The 18679-nt window shown below is 38.9% G+C and overlaps 1 protein-coding gene across 1 annotated transcript; it reads left to right on the top strand.

Annotated features, from left to right (window-relative positions):
- The first annotated feature begins 403 nt into the window (after window positions 1-403).
- Window positions 404-856, top strand: LOC149234581 (uncharacterized). Its single transcript, XM_089368317.1, has one exon. The coding sequence runs from the start codon at window positions 404-406 to the stop codon at window positions 854-856; it is 453 nt and encodes a 150-aa protein (XP_089224443.1).
- The last annotated feature ends 17823 nt before the right edge of the window (window positions 857-18679 follow it).

Genomic DNA, 18679 nt, shown 5'->3' with positions numbered 1-18679 from the left:
AGCCCTTCGAAAAATGGGCCATTGACTTCGTAGGACCTATCGAGCCGCGAGGGAAAACCGGAGCGTGCTATATCATTACCGCGACTGACTATTTGACCCAGTGGGCAGAAGCACAGCCGGTTAAGGATTGCACGGCTGCCACCGCTGTGAAGTTTTTGTTTGAAAATGTTCTGACAAGGTTTGGATGTCCCAAAATTCTCATGAGCAATCGAGGAACGCATTTTTTGAATGAAACAATCAGCACCCTCACTGAAGAGTTCCAGATATACCACCAGCAGAGTACGCCATACCATCCGCAAGCCAATGGGACGGTGGAAGCATTCAACAAAATTCTGGAGACCGCGTTGACCAAGGTCTGTAATGCATGATGAAATGACTGGGACTTACGCATCCCTACTGTATTATGGGCGTACCACACCACATGCAAGAAGTTGACAGGCCAGACGCCATTTCGGTTAGTCTATGGCCACGAGGCCGTTATGCTTATGGAATATATTGTGCCAGCTTATGGATAGCAGAAATCATGGGTATGGAAGACCATGAGGCTCTGGAGGAGACACTCATTCAACTTAAAGAATTGGAAGAAGAACGGTTCTTGGCTGGCTTCCACCAGCAAGTACAGAAACAGTGGGAAAAAGCATGGCATGATCGACATATTAAGGTGCGCACTTTCAAAGAAAATGATCTAGTACTCCTATATGACAGTAAATTTGAGAAATTTCTTGGCAAACTCCGAATGCACTGGTTGGGGCCATATGTCATCAAGGAAGTCACCGACGGGGGCACGGTCCAATTGGCCAAGCTTAATGGGGATCTTTTCCCGGGTCGAGTGAATGGCAGTTGCCTGAAGCTCTAAACCGGCGAGCTAGCTGCCTGACTAGCCATTCACGGAACAGTCTCACCGCTCCAACCAGTTGAAAGAGAGCGTGGGACAGTAAAGAAGTCTGGGGATAAGGGGTGCGAATGCCGAAAGGTGCATAGCTCGAGCTCATTAGTACAAACGCAGTTGCGCAGTCAAATGCTCATTGCTGCGGTACCCCGAGTAGAGGTGACCGTTCAGGTCACTATTCACAACAAGACGTTTACATTATGGCGATAGGGAGCGGGCGGTGGATAATTAAGAGCCAGAGTATGAGCCAGCTATGACATGAGTTACACCCGGAAGCTCAAGGAAGGGTTGCAAAAGGCGGGAATCATGGGATTTGAAATTCAGCGTGCTTATAAATCAACAAGGAACATCCACCAGCCCAGCTACAAGTCCGCATACTATCAGCTAACCATTGTTATGGCACTGTTAATTATCTCTGCACCAGGAGCAAGCCCGAAGGTGGTAAGATGGCCGTTGCAGTAACCGAATACTCTAACCGCAAAAGGATGCCTGCCGATCTACAGGGAGAATAGCAACACGAAGCAGAAGTGGTCTGGATGTTGCAGATTGAATGGTCCATGACACTAATTCACTGAAGGAAGAGAAATATAGAGACTAGGGGTGCAAACAAGGGAACTAAGGAATCTCTGAATGACAGAAGGAAGGTGGGTCTCACGGATAGCAGCTAGGGTCTTGCAAAATTGCAACACACGCTGCAGCGAATGGGACAAAGACTGGCAACGAATGATGGAAGTAGCTACGGTGGTACGCGAAGGCCCTGTACGCGGTTCCCCCACTCAAATTAAAGTCCTAAGAGGGGGTGTTTTGTGTTAACCGAGCAGAGCAGAATGAGCATCATCGGTCACAGGAAGGGGTCACAACACCGAAGTAGGAGCCAGACAACACGCAGTACAAGATAGCATGGATGGAGTACAATGACAAGTATCACTCAGAGGATAGTGGATCACGAGGCCGGGGTAGCGCGTTTTGCCACACCAACGAGTGACTTGGGACGAGTCACGATGATTGTGTTGGGGGACTGTTGGGTAGCGAAGGTCCCGCGTAATAGTTTTGGGTGTGTTAATCTGGAAATTAGAATAAACATATTGTAAAACTCCAGAATATGTGGAGTGCAAAGGGTAAAAGATCGAGTCAAAGGGTTGTCCGCCCAAAAAATAATATAAAATAATTAGATAGGAAGTCGGTCCACGGACCATAGATATGTATAAATAGAGCGAGGCTCTATGGGGGGAAGACAATTTTTTTTGGTTTTGCTAGAATCTATTATGTAATGGGTACTTGACGAAGAAGAAAGCATCTGTAAGTCTGAGTCGAAGGGTTGGGTAGTAGGAAGAGGCTCTACAGCTGTGTGCACAGAGGCCTGGAAGAGTCCACAGCTGAGTGCGCAGGGTGGGTTGGATGCATTGGTGAAGCAAGTTAATAAAGATCAGTGTTTCAGGAATTCTGCGTTAAATATGAATCATCACGATCTGGATTTCTCTTTCTGTTTCTATTATGAATGTATGAGTTCCTGTTCATTTTATGCAAACAGGTTACCTCTGATAAATGTTTTCTTAAAGACCATAGTAAGTAAATCAAATACATACACCACACAATAAGTAAGTAATAAAAGAAGCTCTGGGCTCAGACCTGCGCGAAGCTGTAGAACGGCGCGTGAAGCCTCCAAGACCACACCTAGACATCCCAAGGGTGCAGAAACCTGGTTCCAGCACCCTCCCCCACTACCCCAGGTGAGACCTCAGTCCGCACTTTGCAGGTTGTTGTTGAAAGGGCTGGTAGCTGCGGGATTTGTTTGGCCAAATAATTCTTCTGAACCTAGGTTCGGCCCAATTGAACCAACACAAATGAATCTAAAAAAAGGCGCAGTACATCATTCATTAATCTCATAAATGTAGTTGGTGCATTACATAGGCCAAATGGAATAACTAACCTCTCATACAAACCTTATCTATTTTTGAAGGTAGTCTTCCATGTATCTTGATGCCAGCCTAAGCTACAAAGAACTTAATGATGCAGCCTAAGTTGCATATAACCCAATGATGCAATTAATATTGCATGTCACACTATGTGCGTACATGTCCCAGGAATTTCAAATATTGCTTTATCTTTGAAAAACCTTCACAAATCAAGGTTTAAGGCTCCTTAATTAAGATCTACGTAGAAACATTCATTTAACTATCCATAGGTTATAACTTAGGGTTACTTTTCAACTCCGATGCTTATCAACCATACCCTAGTCTTTAGACTTTGGTTAAACTCAAACTTAACCCATAAAACATTAATTTTCTTATTTCTATTATAATTTCCATATAATAGAAATATCTCATAAACCACACTTAAACCTTACCTTTCCGCCATTCCACAAACTTTTGCACATACATTGATGCTCTCCTTAGCGTGTTAAATCTCCGCCATCGATCTCATTCCCCAATCCGACGGTTATCGTGTCACTCGATCGCTAACTAGCTTAGCCTATCCCCACCATTGATCTGTCTCATCCGATCCAATGGCTATCACGTCATCCGCTTGCCAACAAACTTGGTTGATCACCACCGTTGATCAATCCCTCTCAATCCAATGGTTATCGCACAATCTAGTGCAAATATTTGCATGACCGATAACAGATTGGAAGCACGTGAGAAAAGTGGTTTTCTCTCTCCATCGTTTGCTATGTGTCAACCGCTAAAGGTAATTGCATGAAATTTTGAAAGACCGCTTACCACCTTTAGGGCGCGCGAGAAACTGCTTACCCCTTGTGAATACCACTCCGTCCTTCTACTAACATGTGGTGTTAATCTCCACCATTCATCTTCTTGACTTTATTTCATGCGATTTAATCTTATCCATCTATCGCACACAATCTCGTCCGTTGATATGATGGATCCAACAGTTCCTGAACACTGTTACATTCTTTTGGTTCTTAATGTGTAATCACCCATTCAGCTTTTTGCCTGTGTATTTGTCTTTGCCTCACGATCTTCACTTGTACTGATCTCGATCTCCACTCGCACCTTTATGCTTCCTTCACCTTTGTTGTAACATTAAAGGTTTTCTCCAACACTATCTGTGTGTAAAACCATAGCACTCCTCTATGCACTTCTTCTCTGATTCTGCACAACTGTAACCTAAGTTACGCAAAATTACTCAAGTTCACACACACCTTAAAATTCAAATACACATCACACAGATTGAGAATCGAGTTATCTGTATTAATAAACAACCATTTACATAGGAATCTCTTCCTCAGCCTAATTTTCAATATCAGTGGCCTTTCCTTTCCTTCCCGTAGGCCTAAATGACTGACTTTCTAACTCCTGACTTACTAGCTAACTCTCTACCTCACTACTATGCCTTTTAGGCTTACATTTATACAAAAGGTTTTGTTTAACCAATTCTGGTTCAAATACTTAATCTGTTGAACTAAATCCTGAATATCCTCTAAGTCACCTTTAATCTCCAGTAATCCCTAAGAATCCTCTCTAGTTCTACAAATCATGATACCACTTTCTAGACTAAGACTTATAATTGATTTCCAACTCTCTCGTCATCACTCATCATCACTCATGTTATCATACATTCGAGAGCATGTACAAATATCCTCACAATATCTAATTAATTCATATTCTAATCACTCAAAACATTAACAATTACATTAACTTGATACATAGGAATCCAACTTCCTTGAAGACACAGGATCCCCACAGTTAACTAGAATATAATGGAATTGCTAAGTTGAATGCTCCTGCATCAGATTCCCTAGGTTAAAATAATCATGATCTCCTGATCATATGTTTCCGACCTTTGTCTTCCTAGATCCCATACTTTGTTTTGTAATTTGTCTTTGGTTGTTGTTGTTGTTTGTTGTTATTCTCTAGGTTTCCACACTTTATGATGCTTTGCCCCACTAGCTATGCTTTCACAGTCCACTATTGTCTTTCTCTTTCTGCTACTTGGCCTTCTTACTACTGCTTTCTTCTAAGGCACCTTCATCATCAATCTTATGATTCTTTCAATCTATATGTCCAATTTATCTTTTAACTGATAACTATTTTGCCATTTTTTATTTAATCTATCCACTCATCTTCAAATTGTTGTTTACTGTCTTATTTTTGAGGTTGTTGGATCCTTACTACCACCCTTTCATCCTTACCCTCTTGTTACTTTCCAAACAACCTCTATTCTATATCTCAAAATTTACTTTCAGAAAATAAATTGTCCTCCAATTCCCTTTGTACTTGATTCCTCTCAAATACATCACTATGATGTTCATCAATTCTAGCATATTCTCCTGCCTCTTCTTTGACAACCATCAGTAATTGTCCTTCACTTCCTTGATTGATTTTGACAATTAGTTTAACTTATTCAAGCACAATATCTTCATGCTTTTCTTTTTCCTCATCAACATGTCTAACCTGGAAAGTTCTAGTCTTCTTCAGTTCTAAAACTGACTCTTCAACTTGAAACATGTCTATCTCATTTTCATCAAATCCTGTAATCATAAAACAATTATCAGAATTAAAAATATAAGGTGTCATTACCTTTTTCTTCTCTGGCAACATCTCAGTATGCTACTCAGTGTTTTCCTTCAATTCGTTTGTCAACACATCGGTATGTTGATTTAAACTCTCCTTCATATCAACTATTCCAATGATATCTCTCTGTCTTGGTTCACAATAATGAACTCCTCCTTTTGTAATGTCAATTTGCTGAACTTTCATTACCATTCTCTTTTCCTTATGATTGGCATTCATGACAATTTTGTTTGTCTTCCTTTCTCAACAATCTTTCCTGAGTATATATCCTCTGCTTTTCCAACTTCCTTCTTTGAAAGTCTAATTTCCTATATAACTCAATAATTTCAATTGGAGTAGAATTTGTAAATTTCACACAATTTTGCATACCTTCCTTTCTTATTGACCAATCATCACATGTCCTTTCTTCCTTTGCTAAATATTTTGCATAGACTTCTTCTTTCTTCAATTCTGTGATTGTCGTTTCTTTGTCTTGAGACAAATCTGCCTCTCCTTCTTCTTCAATACACTTTGTCTTGTTGTCTCTCTGTAAACCTTCTTCAAGAGCTATCCTTGCCCCATCATCTATATTAATAGTCTCCTGCATTTGTTCTTCATCAATAACATTAAGCATATTCATTAGATTACCTCTCTGAGACAATATTCCTTCGTTCTTCATTAGAATAAGATCCTGATCTTCCATCTCTATGACAGCTTTAAATGAAAGTCTTCTCTCATTAAGTAACTCATCCATAGACTCTTTCTATTGTAACTAGTCAAATTCTTCCTCTTCCGAGAAATTTTCTTTTTCACCTTTTGCTTCAAGATCTTCATCCATTCTGAAGGCATCTTCACAATGTTTATTTTCTCCTACAATACCTGCAATCATATACAAATTATCAGTTTTAAGAACATAAGACCTTGTGGTCTCACTTGATGCTTCAGTCATCATATCTTGTGGTCTCACTTGATACTTCAGTCTTTAGATTTACCCATAACTTCACCCTATTCTGCTTCACAAATGGAAACTTCCATTTTCAACTTAGCTTCTCTGAGTTCTTCCACCATCCACTTCACTTGCTTCTGTTGTAGCCTTCTCTATAACTTAGACCATTTCACTACCTTTTTCCTTAAGGGCCAACCTTGTCTTTGGTTTTCCTCTAGTATCATCCTTAATAAATTGAATTGTTCTTTTAACTCTGCAATCTCCTTGTCACACTCCTCTTGACTCATTATCTTGCCATTTACCTTGGCATCCTCCTTCTTCACTTTTCTTCTGTTGTGGTCTTCCTCGGAATCTCTGTTATCTTTGTTATGAGTATCAGTAGTAATCTTCTTCTCTATCTTCATGAGTTCCTCACTCAATTACTATGAGCTGCATTAAAACCTCTACAACAACAAGTCCTCCTTGCTTCCATTTACCTCACGAAGCTCTCCTCTATACCTGGTCTTTTGGCAAGCTCTTGGTTCTCTATTCTCTCAAACCTCTTTGAGTACTTCTCTCTGCTCCTTCTAGGCTTCAACTCATCTACACCTTTTAAGAACACAACTGTCCTCTTTACCCATCCTCTTTTGGAATTCTTCAAGGTTCTACCACATTCTTCTTTCATTTAGAAACTCTTGCCAGCTTCCTTCATTCCTTACCAATTCTACCCACATCCTATATGGAATTTCCTTTATTATCTTTCCGTGAGCTGCAACAATACCTCTGCAGTGACATGTTTCCTTCTTGCTGCACATGCCTCCGTAAGCTTCTCTCCTCTAAGCTCAGTCTTTTGGCATCTCTCTGGTTCTCTCCTCTAGAACCAGTTGAGCACTCATTGTTCTACCATTCACCTGCACTTTGAATGGATTGTTCTCTGTTTCCTTTGCTTCTGTTAATTCTGTTACATTTTATCTATGTGTGATTACTACTTGTTAGATTTAGAATTTGATCTCCTCTTGCCTACATACACACCTTCAAAACATAACTATGTTCTAAGTTTTTTTCAAAGAATTCTTACACACAAAATTTCCTTGTTCTGCTCTGATACGAAATGATGCTAGCCTAAGTCGCAAATAACCCAATGATGTAGCCTAAACCACATATAACCCAATGATGCAATTAAGATTGTATGTCACACTATTTGTGTACATGTCCCAAGAATTTCAAATATTCCTTTGTCTTAGTACAAACCTTCAAAAATCAAGGTTTAAGGCTCTTTAATTAAACTCTACGTGGAAACATTCATTTAGCTATCCATAGGTTATAACTTTGGGTTACTTTTAACCTTTGGCACTTATCAACCATACCCTAGTCTTTAGACTTTGGTTAAACTCAAACTTAACCCATAAAACATTAACCCGCTTATTTCTATTATAATTTCCGTATAGTAGAAATATCTCATAAACAACACTTAACCCTTACATTTCTGCCATTCCACAAAATTTTGCACATACACTCATGCTCTCCTTAGCACGTTAATTACATTTTTGCCATTCCACAAAATTTTTCACATACACTGATGCTCTCCTTAGCACGTTAAATCTCCATTGTCCATCTCATTCCCCAATCCGACGGTTATCGCGTCACCCGATCGCTAACTAGCTTAGCCGATCTCCACCGTTGATCAGTCTCATCCAATCCAACGGCTATCGTGTCATCTACCTGCCAAAAAACTTGGCTAATCACCACCATTGATGAATCCCGCTTGATCCAATGGTTATCGCGCAAAATAGCGCAGATATTTGCACGACCAATAACAGATTGGAAGCACGTGAGAAAAATGGTTTTCTCTCTCCATCATTTGCTACATGTCAGCCGCTAAAGGTAATTGCATGAAATTTTGAAAGACCGCTTACCACCTTTACAGCATGCGAGAAACTGCTTACCCCTTGTGAATACCACTCTGTCCTTCTACTAACACGTGGTGTTAATCTTTGCCATTCATCTTCTTGACTTTATTGCGTGTGACTTAAACTTATCCGTCTATCACACACAATCTCGTCCATTGATCTGATGGATCCAACAATTCTTGAACACTGTTACGTTCTTTAGTTCTTAATGTTTAATCACCCATTCATCTTTCTGCTTGTGTATTTTTCTTTGCCTCACGATATTCACTTTTTCTGATCTCGATCTCCACTCGTGCCTTTATGCTTCCTTCACCTTCGTTGTAACATTAAAGGCTTTCTCCAATACTATCTATGTGTAAAACCATAACACTCCTCTCTGCACTTCTTCTCTGATTCTGCACACCTACAACCTACATTACGCAAAATTAATCAAGTTCACACACAACATATAATTCAAATACACATCACACAAACTCAAAATCGAGTTATCTGTATTAATAAAGAACCATTTACACAGGAATTTCTTCCTCGACCTGATTTTCAAGATCAGTGGCCTTTCCTTTCCTTCCCATACGCCTAAATGACTGACTCTCTGACTCTTGACTGACTAGCTGACTCTCTACCTCACTACTATGCCTTTTAGGCTTACATTTATACAAAAGGTTCAGTTTAACCAATTTTGGTTCAAATCCTTAATCTGTTGAACTAAATCCTGAATATCCTCTAAGTCAACTTTAATCTCTAGTTATCCCTAAGAATCCTCTCTACTTCTACGAATCATGACACCACTTTCTAGTCTAAACCTTATAATTGATTTCCAACTCTCTGATCATCACTCATCATCACTCATATTCTCCTACATTCGAGAGCATTTACAAATATCCACACAATATCTAATTAATTCATATTATAATCACTCAAAACATTAATAATTACATTAACTTGATACATAGGAATCCAACTTCCTTGAAGACACAAGATCCCCTAAGTTAACTAGAATATAATGAAATTCCTGAGCTCAATGCTGCTGCATTAGACTCCCAAGGTTAAAATAATCATGATCTCCTGATCATGTTCTTACAACCTTTGTCTTCCTGGATCTCATACTTTGTTCTGTAATTTGTCTTTGGTTGTTGTTATTGTTTGTTGTTGTTCTCCAGGTTTCCACACTTTATGTCTCTTTGCCCCACTAGCTATGCTTTCACAGTCTATTCATGTCTTTATCTTTCTGCTGCTTGGCCTTCTTACTACTGCTTTCTTCTAAGGCACCTTCATCATCAATCTTATTATTCTTTCAATCTCTATGTCCAATTTATCTTTTGACTGATAATGAATTTACCATTTTTTGTTGTAATCTGTCCACTCATCTTCAAACTGTTGTTTACTGTCTTCTTTTTGAAGTTGTTGGATCATTACTACCGCCCTTTCATCCTTACCCTCTTGTTGCTTTCCAAATAACCTCTAAACTATATCTGGAAATTTACCTTCAGAAAATAAATTGTCTTCCAATTCCCTTTGTACATGATTCCTCTCAAATACATCACTATGTTGTTCATCAATTCCAACATATTCTCCTTCCTCTTCTTTGACAACCTTTAATAATTGTCCTTCACTTCCTTGATTGATTATGACAATTAGTTTAACTTCTTCAAGCACGGTATCTTCATGCTTTTCTTTTTCCTCATCAGCATGTATGAGCTGACAACTTCCAGTCTTATTCAGTTCTAAAATTGACTCTTCAACTTGAAACATGTCTATCTCATTTTCATCAAATCCTGTAATCATAAAACAATTATCAGAATTAAAAATATAAGGCCTTATTACCTTTTTCTTCTCTTGCAACATCTTAGTATGCTACTCTGTGTTTTCCTTCAATTCCTTTGTCAACACATCAGTATGTTGATTTAAACTCTCCTTCATATCATCTGTTCCAATGATATCTCTCTGTCCTGGTTCACAATAATGAACTCCTCCTTTTGTAATGTCAATTTGCTGAAATTTCATTACCATTCTCTTTTCCTTATGATTGGAATTCATGACAATTTCTTTGTCTTCCTTTCTCAACAATCTTTCCTGAGTATATATCCTCTGCTTTTCCAACTTCCTTCTTTGAAAGTCTAATTTCCTATATATCTCAATAATTTCAATTGGAGTAGAATTTGTAAATTTCACACAATTTTGCATACCTTCCCTTCTTATTGACAAACCATCACATGTCCTTTCTTCCTTTGCTAAATATTTTGCATAGACTTCTTCTTTCTTCAATTCTGTGATTGTCATTTCTTTGTCTTGAGACAAATCTGCCTCTCCTTCTTCTTCAATACACTTTGTCTTGTTGTCTCTCTGTAAACCTTCTTCAAGAGCTATCCTTGCCCCATCATTTGTATTAATAGTCTCCTGCATTTGTTCTTCATCAATAACATTAATCAAATTCATTATATTACCTCTCTGAGACAATATTCCTTCGTTCTTCATCAGAATAAGATCTCGGTCTTCCATCTCTATGACATCTTTAAATGACTGTCTTCTCTCATTAAGTGACTCATCCATAGACTCTTTCTGTTGTAACCAGTCAAATTCTTCCTCTTCTAAGAAATTTCTTTTGTCACCTTTTACTTCAAAATCTTCATCCATACTAAAGGCATCTTCACAAAGTTTCTTTTCTCCTGCAATACTTGCAATCATACATAAATTATTAGTTTTAAAAACAAAAGACCTTGTGGTCTCACTTGATGCTTCAGACATCATATCTCCTTGCTGTCTTAAATTCTCATAATAATTCATAAGATTTTCCACAAATCTCCAGTCTTCATCTTTACCCAGAACTTCACCTTGTTCTGCTTCACAAATGGAAACTTCCATTTTCAACTCAGCTTCTTTGAGTTCTTCCACCAGCCACTTCACTTGCTTCTGCTATAGCCTTCTCTGTAACTTAGAACATTTCACTACCTTTTTCCTCAAGACCTAACCTTGTCTCTGGTTTTCATCTAATATCATCCTTAATAAATTGAATTGTTCTTTTAACTCTGCAATCTCCTTGCCACGCTCCTCTTGACTCATTCTCTTGCCATTTACCTTAGTATCCTCCTTCTTCACTTTTCTTCTGTTGTGGTCTTCCTCAGAACCTCAGTTATCTTTGTTATGACTATCAATAGTCATCATCTTCTCTATCTTCATGAATTCCTCACTCACTTACTATGAGCTGCATTAAAGCCTCTGTAACAACAAGTCCTCCCTACTGCCACTTACCTCACCAAGATCTCCTCGGTACCTGGTCTTTTGGCAAGCACTTGGTTCTGTATTCTCTCGAACCTCTTTGAGCACTTCTCTCTGCTTCTTCTAGGCTTCAACTCATCTGCACCTTTTAAGAACACAACTATCCTCTTTATCCAACCTCTGTTGGAATTCTTCAAGGTTCTACCACATTCTTCTTTCATTTAGAAACTCTTTCGAGTGTCCTTCATCCCTTACCAATTCTACCCACATCCTTTGTGGAATTTCCTTTATGATCTTTCCTTGAGCTACAACAATACCTCTGCAGTAACACATCTCCTTCTTGCTACACATGCCTCACTAAGCTTCTCTCCTCTGAGATCAGTCTTTTGACATCTCTCTCGTTCTCTCCTCTCGAACCAATTGAGCACTCCTTGCTCTAGGTTGCTGCAATCTTCTCACCTTATTATGTTGCTACCTTCAAGAACTCTGCATGATCTTGTTCTACCATTCACCTACACTTTGAATGGATTGTTCTTGTTTCCTTTGCATCTGCAACTTCTGCTACACTTTATCTCTGTGTGCTTATTGCTTTTCAGATATAGAATCTGATCTCCTCTTGCCTAGATACACACCTTCAAAACATAACTTTGTTCTAAGTTTTTTTCCAACAATTCTTACACACAAAATCTCCTTATTCTTCTCTAATGCCAAATGATGCCAGCCTAAGCCACAAATAACCTAATGATGTGACCTAAGCCGCATATAACCCAATGTTGCAGTTAAGATTGCATGTCACACTATGTGTGTACATGTCCCAGGAATTTAAAATATTCCTTTGTATTAGTAAAACCTTCACAAATCAAGGTTTAAGGCTCCTTAATTAAACTCTATGCAGAAACATTCATTTAACTATCCACAGGTTATAACTTTGGGTTACTTTTCACCTCCAGCACTTATCAACCATACCCTAGTCTTTAAACTTTGGTTAAACTCAAACTTAACCCATAAAACATTAATCCTCTTATTTCTATTATAACTTCCGTATAATAGAAATATCTCATAAAACACACTTAAACCTCACCTTTCCAACATTCCACAAAATTTTGAACATACATCGATGCTCTCCTTAGCGCATTAAATCTTCGTCATCGATCTCATTCCCTGATACGCCGATTATCGAGTCACCCTATCGCTAACTAGCTTAGCCGGTCTCCACCGTTGATTTGTCTAATACAATCCAACACCTATCGTGTCATCCGCCCGCCAAAAAACTTAGCTAATCACCACCATTAAAGAATCCCGCTCGATCCAATGGTTATCGCGCAATCTAGCGTGGATATTTGCATGACCGATAACAGATTGGAAGCACGTGAGAAAAGTGGTTTTCTCTCTCCATTGTTTGCTATGTGTCAACTGCTAAAGGTAATCAGATGAAATTTTGAAAGACCGCTTACCACATTTACAGCGCGTGAGAAACTACTTACCCCTTGTGAATACCACTATGTCCTTCTATTAACAGGTGGTGTTAATCTCTGCCATTCATCTTCTTGACTTTATTGCGTGCGACTTAATATTATCCGTCTATCGCACACAATCTTGTCCATTGATCTAATGGATCCAATGGTTCCTGAACACTGTTATGTTCTTTTGGTTCTTAATGTGTAATCTCCCATTTAGCTTTCTGCCTATGTATTTTTCTTCGCCTCACGATCTTCACTTGTTTTGATCTTAATCTCTGCTCGCGCCTTTATGCTTCCTTCACCTTCGCTGTAACATTAAAGTCTTTCTCCAATACTGTCTCTGTGTCAAACCATAACACTCCTCTCTTCACTTCTCTAATTCTGCACACCTGCAACCTACGTTACGCAGAATTACTCAAGTTCACACACAACTTATAATTTAAATACACATCATACAAACTCAGAATCGAGTTATCTGTATTAATAAACAACCATTTACACAAGAATTTCTTCCTCGGCCTGATTTTCAATATCAGTTGCCTTTCCTTTCTTACCCATAGGCCTAAATGACTGACTCTTTGACTCCTGACCGACTGACTGACTCTCTATCTCACTACTATGCCTTTTAGGTTTAAATTTATACAAAAGGTTCTACTTAACCAATTTTGGTTCAAATCCTTAATCTGCTGAACTAAATCCCGAATATCCTCCAAGTCCACTTAATCTCCAGTAATCCCTAGGAATCCTCTCTAATTCCATGAATCATGACACCACTTTCTAGTCTAAGACTTATAATTTATTTTCAACTCTCTCTTCATCACTCATAATCACTCATGTTCTACATTCGAGATAATTTATAAATATTCTCACAATATCTAATTAATTCCTATTCTAATCACTCAAAACATTAATGATTACATTAACTTGATACATAGGAATCCAACTTCCTTAAAGACACAAGATCCCCTAAGTTAACTAGAATATAATGAAATTGCTGAGCTGAATGCTCCTGCATCATATCCTCTTCTTTGACTCGAACCTGGTGATATCCATACTTCAAGTCTAGCTTGGTGAAATTCTTTGCTTGTTGCAACTGACCTAACAGATCGCCCATCCTATGTAGGGGGTATCTGTTCTTGAGTGTGATTTTATTCAATGCCCTATAATCTATACACACCTACCAAGTCCCATCCTTCTTTAGCGCAATGATGATGAGTGACCCACATGGTGATGTACTTGTTCAAATGACACCCTATTCTAGCAATTGTTTCAACTAATTCTTCACCTCACTTGCTTCTATAACAGACTGCCTGTACAACCCAATATTTGGCAATGGGGAGTCTGGTAATCGCTAGATCTCGTGCTCCACTTCTCTCTTAGGGGGTAGCCTTTTCGACTCTCAGAACACGTCCTTGTATGCATGCAACAACTCCTCCAATTTATGTTTTTGTTTCTTAGTACACCCCTTTAGGGATGCCTTGCCTCTTATTGACTCCTCTACAAACTGAATTTCTCTTAAAAATAATAAAGCATACTTCTTGTTGGAATTGATCAATTTCTTGGCTTGGTTGGCACATACTAGTGAAATTTTTAGCTTGCCTTTGTAGGTTTTAAGCACATACAGAAATTACCTGCATATGAATTCTAAAACACAGAAAATAAATAGTGCAAGAGCATAACACATAAAACTCATATACACAGAGATTTTCCCTTGGATACCAAAACTAGGACTACCAGCTTGATTTTTCATTATTTTCCTTTCAATGTTACAATACATATTTATACATGACAAAGCATCCAATACCATGGACCAAAAACCAACGCGTCCAAAACCATGTGCGAAAATCATGCACAAAACCATAGGTAGGTTCGCCCGACCTAATATAGGGTCCAAAAAAAATTTCCTGGGGCGCCACCCTAGACCCTATAGAGGGGGGCTACCCGCCCCCCTAAAACACCCCCACTACGCAATCAACGCAACGAAGTGGGGGCTCCGCCCCCCCTCTAACCCCCTGATTCACTACATGGGCTAGTCATGCAAAGAATAACACAACCCAACATTCTCCCACTTGTTGTTTTCTTTCCACAAGGGGCCACAAGAGAGCTTATTCATTTATCCATCCCTACAATGCCCATTGTTTCTCTACACTAAGATAACATCTTAGAGCTCATAGATTTTGTCAATGCATCTGCAGTATTCTTCAAAGTGTCCACCTTTACTAGAAACACCTTTTTTTCTTCTATCATATCCCTCACAAAGTGACATTAAACATCAATGTGATTTGTCTTTGAATGGTAAGCAGAGTTCTTTGCCAAGAAAATTGCACTTTGGTTGTCACAGTCTATCCTTATAGCTCCCTGTACTAACCCCATACTTGAACACAATCTCTGCAACCAAACTGCTTCCTTTCTTGCATGAGTGGCTGCCATGTATTCTGCCTCTGTAGTTGATAGTGCCACTACAAATTATTTCTTACTCATCCAGCTGACTACACCTCTAAATAGGTTAAACACATACCCACTTGTAGATCTTCTCTCATCCAGATTTCTAGCCCAGTCTACATCAATAAAGCCACAAATATCCAAAACACTGTTCAATCCAGGTCTTCCTTGGTAGCACAAACCATAATCACTAGTGCCACACAAATACCTAAAAACCCGCTTCACTGCTATCCAATGCTCCTTCCCTGGTTTTGACATAAACCTGCTCAATACTCCCACTGCATGTGCAATGTTTGGTCTAGTATAGACCATCACATACATCAAGCTACTGACTGCACTTGCATATGGAACACGGGACATATCCTCTTCATCTTCTTGTGTCTTGGCACATTGTTCAATAGATAACTTTACACCTACAGGAATAGGAACCTTCACCAGTTTACTATCCTGCATATTAAACCTATGCAATATTGTCTCGACATACTTCCTCTGGCTTAACCAGAGCTTCCTCTTTGCCCAATATCTTTTAATTTCTGTGCCCAAAATATAGTTTGCAGCACCAAGGTCTTTCATGTTGAATTTGGAGGACAATTGGGTCTTCAAATCCTGGATAATTTCTTTGTCATTTCCAACCAGCAACATATCATCCACATATAAGACCAAATAAATAACACCACCACCAATTAATTTAAAATACACACAGTGATCTTCTTTGCTTCTGGTGAAGCCAAGTCCTCGTATAAATGTATCAAATTTCTGATACCACATCCTTGGTGACTATTTTAACCCATACAGAGACTTATTTAACTTGCGTACCAGTTCTTTCTTACCCTTCACCACAAAGCCTTCAGGTTGCTTCATGTAGATCTCCTCTTGCAAATCCCCATGAAGAAATGCTATCTTCACGCCCATCTGCTCTACCTCAAAATCAAAAGCAGCAGCAATAGATAAAAGTAATCTAATAGAAGCTACCTTGGCAACAGGAGAAAAAATATCACCAAAATCAATTCCCGGCACTTGGGAATAACCTTTTGCTACCAACTGAGCTTTGTATTTCTCCACCTTTCCTTCTGCATTTGTCTTCTTCTTGAACACCCATTTACTGCCAATCGATTTCCTTCCAACCAGCAACTCCACTAGATCCCAAGCGTCATTTTTGTGCAAAGATGCCATTTCATCAACCATGGCCTCTTTCCAGAGTTTTCCATCCTCTGAATCTATTGCTTTGTTCACAGTTCTGGGATCATCATCAGTAATAGATAAAGCAAAATTTGAACAGAAAGCAGATGGACTATACCTTTCTAGCTAACCTCTTTCTTGAATTGATCTTCTCACACCAGAAGTTTGTGGCTCTTCATCTTCTAATTCCTCCTCTATTGTAGAGTTTGATTCTTCCTCCTTTAGCTCAAACTCTATCTTCTCAGGTTCCTTTGGTTGGAATTCATGTTTAATAACATCTTTCACCTCTCTGAACACCACATCTCGGCTATACATAGCCTTCCTTGTTACTTGGTTCCAAAGCTTATAACCCTTTAAACCCTCATTATACCCAATAAAGATGCACTTTTCAGATTTACTATCCAACTTGGTTCGTTTCTCCTTTGGAACATGTACATATGCATCACATCGTTACCAATCCATACCTCTTGTGGAGTCTTATCCTCCAACGCTAATGAAGGTGTTCTATTGACCAGGTAACATGTTGTCTTCACAGCCTCTGCCTAGAATTCCTGTCCTAACCTAGCACCACTAAGCATGCTTCTTGCCCTTTCCATCAATGTCTTGTTCATTCTTTCTGCAACTCCATTTTGCTGAGGTGTATATGGAGTAGTCTTCTGCTGTGCTATACCACACATCTTATAGAATTATTCAAATTCCTTACTGCAAAACTGTCCACCATTATCTATCCTCAGCACCTTTATCTTCTTCTCTGTCTGCTTTTCTACCTGAGCCTTAAATTATTTAAACCTGTCAAAGACTTCAGATTTATTCTTAAGGAAATATATCCATGTATTCATTGAGAAGTAATCTATAAATGATACATAGTACATAGACTTACTGAGTGATGGAACCTTCACAGGTCCAAACACATCACTATTCACAAGCTCTAATATTTGTTTCGCCCTCTTACCACCAGAGCGGAAACTCTCCCAATTTTGCTTCCCATATACACAATTTTCACAGAAATCAAAATCTAGAGAGCTATTACTCATCCCTTTTACCATACCTTTACCATGAAGTATTTGAAGGCCCTTCTCTCCATTATGTCCAAGAATTTGATGCCATAGCATGCTCTTCTCTCTAGATACCACTAGATTTTCTTCTCCACTTTTAAGAACCACAGAACTGTTGCACCCATCAACAATAGTGCTGCCTTGCAGCTTGTATAGAGTTCTAATCTGAACTCCCTGGATCAATACCAGTGTTCCATTAACAATCTTGTAGGTATCCTTCTCAAACACTATTTTTACACTTGCATCATCCAGCTTGCTTATAGAAATCATAATTCTGGCCAATACAGGAATATGTGGAACACCCAGAAGTTTTCTAACCCTTTCATCTTGCAATTTCAACTTTAATTTTCCGCGGCCAATGATTCTAGCCTTCCTATCATGCCACAAGAAGACATCACCACCATCATATTCTTCATACTCGTATAACCAATCTCTATGGGGAGTGAAGTGAAAGGATGCACCTGAGTCAATCAACCATGCCTCATGATCTAAATGTGTACTTGAAGAAGCCAAGTACACATCACCACCTTCATCTGAGGTGGTTTTCGCCTCTGTATAAGGAGCATCATCAGATCCCTTTCCTTTATCAGGAGCTTTAGATTTACAGTCCCTTTTGTAGTGCCCTTCCTTTCCGCATTTCCACCACACCACCTTTACAGGTTTTCCTGGAGATTTAGATCTCTCACTCGATGAATTATTTTTATTTCTGTTCTAGGACCATCCTCGTACAGACAAGGCATCACCATTCTGGCTCTCCATATTTGTCCACCTCATCTCCTCTGTCAGCAAGGATGAGACTATTTCATCAAACTGCAAGGCAGTTGTATTGCTACCTATTGCAATAACCAGACTATCCCATGAATCTGGTAGAGAACACAACAAACTAATGCACTTATCTTCATTTGAAATTTTAATATTAACAGATAATAACTGACTTACCACAGTATTAAATGTGTTTAGATGCTTTGTCACCGAGTCGCCATCTTTCATCCTCGGGTTATACAACTTTTTCCGTAGGAACAGTTTATTCACTAGAGACTTAGATTGGTACAAAGTCCCTAACTTGTCCCACAAAGCCTTCACCATAGATTC

This window comes from Pinus tabuliformis, chromosome 8 (genome assembly GCF_031772625.1).
Source record: "Pinus tabuliformis cultivar Carrire ecotype Pingquan chromosome 8, CPIR1, whole genome shotgun sequence".
In the NCBI taxonomy this organism is placed as follows: Eukaryota; Viridiplantae; Streptophyta; class Pinopsida; order Pinales; family Pinaceae; genus Pinus; species Pinus tabuliformis.
This window is presented reverse-complemented; position numbering and strand designations above follow the sequence as displayed.